The sequence below is a fragment of the Phasianus colchicus genome, chromosome 8 (genome assembly GCF_987193195.1).
Source record: "Phasianus colchicus chromosome 8, bPhaCol1.hap1.1, whole genome shotgun sequence".
Lineage (NCBI taxonomy): Eukaryota > Metazoa > Chordata > Aves > Galliformes > Phasianidae > Phasianus > Phasianus colchicus.
In genome coordinates this window covers 34736371-34743870 of record NC_143443.1, presented here as the reverse complement: position 1 = coordinate 34743870, position 7500 = coordinate 34736371, and the positions used below count along the sequence as shown (strand labels likewise).

Here is a 7500-nt window from a genome sequence, read left to right as displayed (position 1 = left end):
TTTAAAAATCTCCCATGGAAAAAAGATCTTTCATATCACAAAAAAAGTCTCCTGTAGGTTGTTATGTGCATAAGGTGGAGGCTTAAGAGCAGACACATTTGCAGATGAACTGCTTTTACTAGCTTCTCTGAGACATGACATTTGTTCAGAAGATTAGCCAGGTTGTAATGTGTAGCATAATTGCACTGTGCGGATGTCCCAGAAGTGAAAACCTAATTGCTTGACAGGACTATAACTTTGTGGTACGCTCTCACCTTGTTAGGTCCTTTTCTGATGCAGTTCAAATGAAGTCTGGCCGCAGGTGTGCCTAATTTACCTCGCAACAGAACGTGTTGAGTTTAATTGCACAGTGGTTGTTAGGAAAAATTGGTGGGTGGAATATCAAGTGACTTACTGTACACGGATGGCAGATGGGCGTTGAGAGGCATTGTGAGCTAAGTGTATAGGTGAGGTGAGTTAATAAAAGATGTAAATTTTATCTTAAAATAGTGAAGTCTTGTGGTAGGCAATACATTTTAATTAAGGTGGTAGCAGTCCTTTTCTAGCCATGTGAAAAAATTGGAGGAGAGGAGCATCACTAAGACTGCATTTTTTTTCCATATCAGGAAACAGATTTAGGAACAGATTGGTATGCCTAGGAAGACTATTCTGCAAGCCTGTGTTTATTGCAAAGACAACACTTGTGGATGCAATAGGAAGTGTAGCATGGAGAGGTAAATCTAGAAGGCTTGCCTTTCTATTATAGAAACCGAGTTTGAGACACAGCCAAACTGAGCTCAAATCCAGCTGCTGACTTCTCAGTGTGTGGCAGAGCTCTTGCCTCGAGTCTGCAGGCTCTGCTGAGGACAGTACCTGCTCTCTTCTGCAGGGATCATCCATTCCTGATTCTTGTTTGTCAGATGAGAAGAAAAATCAAGTCAGTTTTCTCTGCCTGGACAGCATAAGAAATGCTCTGCCTGGGAATGTGATTTTTGACTTATGTAGTCTTCCTCTGAAAATCTTGTCTCAGTACCACCTGCGCTCCACAGATTTGCTGAAAACATGGATTGCAAAGAACAAAAAGGTCTTGGTATCAAGGGATCCACAGAGCTGGGATGTGAATGCTGCTTGTGTTCACCCCAGTGTTGTGGCTTCAATGCTTAGCTCAGTCCTCAGGTTCTTCATGGCAAAAACATCTAATTCCACCAAGTGTGTTTTGTTTTTCAACAAATAATTGAACAAATACAGGTTCCAGGTAATGTTTAGTGAAGGAGTGCTTAGTGACCCTTTTTGGACTGGATGTGAGCTCTCTGTGTAGAAACAATTCATCTTGAATGCTTCAATTTAAGAAAAAAATCCAGTAGGAATAATACTTAGCATTCTCCATGCACAGTTCATTTAAGAATTTCAGTACGATTCACAAACATTAGTTAAGAAAGCTTCACAACACACATCTGAGATCAGAAAAAAAGCTGAGGTGTTTCTTGTCAGCATGGCTGTGGCACTGGGAACACTGAGGCCGAAGGCTCTCATAGCGTGTGGTTGGCACAAGGTAGGGCAGACTCAGCATCAGGGCTACTTCATAACAGGTGTGGGAGAAAGACCAGAGATGGAACAGAAATGCTGTTGTGCTTAGGCAGTCCTCAGTTGATGAGTCGGTCTCTGGAACTCACAAACTTTAAAAAATAATAAACAACCCACAGATAAAATTAGAATGAAAATGTGGCTAACACAAATGAAGTTTTATGGGATGTTTGAAACTCTTTGTGGCATTCCAGCAATGGTGTGCAGAAAACCTGAGTTCAAGGGAACCTCCAAGAGAGCAGATTCTGTCAGCCACAATGGAACTCCAGCTTTCATTCTGCTAAACAGCTGGAAACTGTTTGCAGATTTTGGGATAGCTGAATTGACAGCACTAACTTATCTATGCTCAATAGAAGTAACACTAGTCATCTCCCTTGTCTGTTAGATATGGGAGATCATACCTTCAGCATTAGTACCCCATGTTGATATTAGGGTCCTTTTCAAGGTTTAACTTAAAAAGAAGAGCCATGATTGTAGGCACCAGTTTGTAGTATGGGGCAGTCATTTGTGATGTTCCTGTCTGGATACCCCAAAGTTTTGCAAGACCATGTGGCGTGGCACAACTGTTATGAGATTTCTTCTAAACTCCAATAGGGCCGTACTGGGTACTGATGAAGGAAAGAATTTCTTGGCATACCTCCTGCCAGGAATATTATTTGCACATGAAAATTTCTGCAAAGTGTTTATAGCTAAGATAGTCATTTGTACAGATTGGTGTGAATAAGTAATAATGGCTCATAGACTAAATATAAAAGCTCTGCCAAACCTTGCTATTCAAAATAAATAAAGGTGGACAGCACAAATTAATGGGGTGGTGCCTCTGAGAAACTCTGAGTAAGGAGTCCTGAGCCTTGCTTGTTACTTGGTGCCAATCATGAGCCCAAAACCAAAACCCTTAGTACTTTTAAATAATTATTATATATGAAATCAGAACTCCATGAAAAGAGAAGAGGAGGTGCTAGGCTGTGGACATCCTCTGATGTCAGGAGAGGAATTAGAGACTTCCCGCAATGTGGCTCAGCCCACTTGCAGGCTTTAGCATGGATACAAAATTGTTGCTTTCTTTTCAAAGTGATTTCTGAGAGTGAGGAGTAAAGGAATGAGAGTGGAACCACCACCCCACAGCACGTACTCAGCAGCCTGTGCAGGAGTGCAGCGGGTCTGCACCCTTTCACGCTTTTCCCCTTCTGATAAGTGCTTGCTGTGTTCCCGCGAGGCAGTATTGCTACAGAATGGTTTGCTGGGAGATGCCTCAGTGGTACAGTTTAGTCCTAAATAATTGCTAATTGCCTCACAGCAAAAAATCAGCTGGATTTCTGTGCACAGGTAGAGTTACTTTTAACAGCTAAAGGCTGGCACAGCTTGGAGAGGTCGTAAAACAGGGTCTAATCCTCCACGTTCCCTACCTTTTAAAAAAAACATGACTCAAACAGGGCCTTTCTTCAGGCCAGATCCATGGCTGAGCCTCACTGGAGTCAGCAGGATTGGACCAAGTCCCTTTGCATAGCTAGGGCTGCCAAGCTAGATGCAAAGCCAAGAGATTTTTGGAAGACCGATCCTTCGCTACCTTAGAATTTTTTTTGGGATAGAGGTCATTACTGCTAATGTACAAAAAACATTTTAAAAAATAGAAACAAATTTTCATCGGATGTTAGTCATTGCCTTTGAAGTCAATGAATCATTGGAATCAACTTTCCCACACCAAGCTAAAATATGGCCCGGAGTCAATGTATTTGTAGTTGTTGAAAAATTAAAAATATGAATTTGCCTTTCCCTGGCAATAATGTTCTGCTTATGACAGAGGTCTTACCGTTTAAAATACATACATTAATAAGAAAGTAATAGTTTACTAGCAGTATTCTTTTGTGTATAACTATCATAAGATTGTATTAAACTTTTTAAAATTGGATTTACAGTTTGATGAAACTAATAGATTTGAATTTTGTGTTTTCATAGATTCTTTCTAAAGTTTTTCCTCAAGTGCAATCAGAACTGTTTGAAGAATGCAGGCAACCCACGAGACATGCGAAGATTCCAGGTACAGATATCTCCTACAAATACCATATAGGATTTACTCTAAATTTCAAACTTCTTGAACTTCTGTTTAATGAAAATCTAGTGTCAGTCTTCTACTTAGTGTAGTTTCAATACTTATGTATCCAAAATGCTATGACTATTTTATAAATTCTCCATTAATTTAAATGCTTGTTTCTGGGACCTGTCCAGTTCTGCAGTGGGCTGTTATGGATCATCGTGATGTAAGTGGGTACCTTCTCAGAAAGCATAGTTTTCAACACCCCCATTGTAGTATGAACTGAGACTTGTGGAGATTTTACATATGTAAACCATGTAAACAGCTGTTAGAAATTCAGCAGCGGAACTTGATAAAGTCTGGATCTAGTTTTTCCTTTCACGTTTACAACTTGTAAATCCAGCAGCAGTGGTATAACCCACATATTTTTATCTGAATTGTATTAGAAAGTGCTTAATACTTTATTTTCTCCTTACAGCTTTTGAATTATCTTGTGGTGAATGATAACACTACAGAAAGACATCTGATGTGGTGGACAAATTATTTCCTCCGTATTTGGGGTCACTTGAAATTCTTGCTAGGAACTATACGTGTTTTGTTTCAAAAAGATTTCCAAAAGATTCATATTTGGGACTAATAATGAGCTAGCATTGAGATGTTCAAAACTTTCTTAGTTTTGAGAAGAATAACTTGTGGTTAAACTTGATAGCAAAACATGTGACATCTGTTTTCATGCACAGCCAACCAACTGGTGAAGCCAGGACACTTGAGCCAGCCAACAGAAAAGCTCTGTAGCTGGAAAAAATATTTCTTCAAAACAATTGAGCCAAGCTTCCATTTTTCATGCATCTCAGCTTCACGTGGCATTGGTGATATTGATCCATCTGAACAGAACAGAAGGTCAAACCTGGAATGAGTGGAAATGCCCTCTTTGTCTCACCGATGACTAAATGAAGCATCAGTCATGAGTGATCTTGTGGTCGACAGTGGAACCAGTAGACACTAGAAAGACTTTCCTGGGTCTCTTTAGCTAATCTCCCTGCCTCTCAGAAGGTTTAACTGGACTTAACAGTATGTCAGATCTTGAACAATATTTTTAACTGGTTTCACTGTCTCAGCACCTTTTTAGGTGTGTTGCAGGAATAAGCCAATATAACAAAACATAGCATGTCTACTTTCTTTTGCTGAACTACAGTATTTTTCCCTTGGTGACTGACCTATATATACATGACAGAACAAAAATAGTTGTCATTTTTATATACACCTTTCCCTGTCTTCTTAATATACTGTGTTCTAGGAACCAAATCCAGAAGTCTTTGCTGAAATTCACACCTGTATGTTTTGCAATATTTTTTAAAGTCTGCAAATCTCATTAAAAGTGAAAGCCGATAGCCCAGTGGCATGGCGGTAGCTCTGTGCTTCGGTGAGTGTGCAACCTCAGCACTCTCCAAAGTGGATGTCGACAGGAGTGAAAGTGTCCACTTCTGGGATGAGAAAGATAGGGGAGCAGAGCAGACTGGCAGAGAGCTGCCCTCGGGCTGTTCGAAAGGAGAACGCAGATGGCTGTCTCAGAGGAGGCAGAGTACACAGAAAAGGTGCTGTGATAGCTGAAAGCTAATTATGGGTTGTGAATAAGAAGCAGGATCAGAGGTGATCCAAAACACAGAAACAGATAAGAATTGTCTTCTGATGCCTGAGACTAGCGCTGTGGAAATGGAGGATTCTTTTTTTTTTTTCCTCTTTTTTTGCTCATTATGTGTTTGGGTATGGGAGCTGGTGTGAGAATCCTGAAAATCATTTTTGCTATGTCCAAAAGTAAAATAAGCAGAAGACAAAAGCTAAAATTTGTACTAGCCTTTGCCACCATCTCCATGCTGCTGGTACGACCTAACACAGCTTCACATAGCCACTGCCCTTGAGGACTCTACTAATGCTAAACCGCAAAGAAAAAGCTACTGTGATTATTGCATTTAGCAAATCTGGAACCCGCACCATAGGGTCCATGCTGGAGCATTTAAATAAGATGTAAAAGTCTATCTGGGATAATAACAACCAACCTGTGAAGCTATATGTCCCACGTGACACACGCACATCTCACAATTTCCTCTTTGGCTTATGGTCGTGAAATATCATTTCCAGAATGAGTTTCACAAATCCATTGTGTAGGTGTTTTTATCGAGAAGGTTGTGTGTTTTGCATATGTTCCTTTTCCATTTTCTACTGAGAAGCAGCTGGAAGCCAAAGAAGGCCCTATCCATCATCTCTTCTATGGCCGGACTCTGAACCTGGACACAAGAATAGGAGCCTTTCACTCAAAAATAAAGGAGGAAATTCCATTGACATACCAGGGTCAATCACCATCCAAATGAACTTGAGAAGGGATACTTTTCATGGATTGAAAACACTTTCACTATTCATATTCAACTCAGTCTTTTCAGATGCAAAAAAGTTCATTATCAGACATTAAATGTAATTGTAAAACTGACCTGGAGATCATTTACTGAAGAAAAAATGGGGAGTTACGATAGTTCCTGATTTATTAAGCTTTTTTTATTTGGAATCCTCACAACCCTTCATTTGAAGACAGTCTCAAGTGAACAAATTTTAATTAGATAAACTATCTAATCAATATATCAACAGATCAATCAAAACAGCAGCGTTTAAAATGAGTGGCTAGAGGGGTGTTTCTGAAACTAATGGCTAGAAGAATATTTCCCTGAATTGAATTCATTTGTTAGCATAATAGGAGATTAAACTCTAATTAGTGTAGCAGGTTCTGAAGAGAAACAATTGTGAGCTAAAAATCACCAATGTTAGCCACATAAACAAAGATGTATTCATAGTTGTCATTCACTTTGCTTCAAGTGAAAAGTAACAGATTGTGATGTTGTTTTGTCTCAGAAGATCTATTAATATATCCGAGTTCCTGAAAATATGCAGACTTCTGAAATTCCTTTTCTTTCTTCCTTTTTAGGTTGTTGTATCAACAACAGTCAATGTGGATGGCCACGTTCTGGCTGTCTCAGACAACATGTTTGTACACAACAATTCCAAACATGGAAGGCGGGCTCGCCGCCTTGACCCCTCAGAAGGTACGGCTCCTTCTTATCTGGAAAATGGTAGGCACACATTTACATGTCTTTTTTTTTTATTTGCAATGCTTTTTTTTTTTTTTTTTTTCCCACCATTGTTTATGTTGATACACCATTACATTTATTTTTCCATAATTTCTTCTTTCATCAGTCAAACCACCCATTAAAAAGTCCATTAGTATTTCTCAGCCCCTCTCAACCAGAATACGGTCACTTCTGAATTTGCTTCTGACTCCTTTCTTTATATAATACTTGCAGTTTTGCAGTCACAACCAATTTTTCTTTCTTTTTTTTTTCTTTTTCCTTTTTTTTTTTTTTTTTTTTTTTGGTCTGGTTTTGCTTGCAGCTTTTTCTTGCTATTTAATTTGACTTGATTTTATTTTGGCTTGTCATATTCCTTGATCCAGAGGTACAGTCTCAGGTTATGTATGCAAGTTTAAGTGTATGGTAAAAACATGACCAAATCTGCAAAGAATTTACTGTGAGGTCAATTTCCTGTTGCTGGGCCTTACTGCTGCAGATTACAGCAGTGGCGTTTTTGTATGAGAAAAACAGCATAAAATGTTTTTCTTCAGACTGACTCAATGTGATTGACTTCTTGCCTGGACTGCTAAAAGAAGATAGGCTGAGATGAAGAAGAGAATAGGAAGTGGCTCTGAAAATCCAGAGTGTTTTTCTGGAGCCCACCTGCCTCTGAGCCACTCACACACTGTTGCAGCTGTGCTTGTGCACTGGCACTCCTATCTCTGTGTACTTCCCCAGAAGTACAAAATAGTTGTTTAAATTGGTTCTCGCCACAAAGTACATCAGTGT

At 39.4% G+C, this 7500-nt stretch overlaps 1 protein-coding gene across 15 annotated transcripts in view; it reads left to right on the top strand.

Annotated features, from left to right (window-relative positions):
• The window catches only part of EBF3 (EBF transcription factor 3), a 113883-nt gene that overhangs the window by 67485 nt on the left and 38898 nt on the right, over positions 1-7500 (top strand). For 10 of the 15 annotated variants that reach the window (XM_090145665.1, XM_090145664.1, XM_031597303.2 and 7 more), the window contains 2 exons: positions 3520-3601; positions 6570-6714. In XM_090145665.1, coding sequence (XP_090001791.1) covers positions 3520-3601; positions 6570-6714 — 227 coding nt within the window. The remainder of the gene's footprint in view (positions 1-3519; positions 3602-6569; positions 6715-7500) is intronic. The other 5 variants (XM_090145667.1, XM_090145676.1, XM_090145674.1 and 2 more) reach the window with 1 other exon arrangement.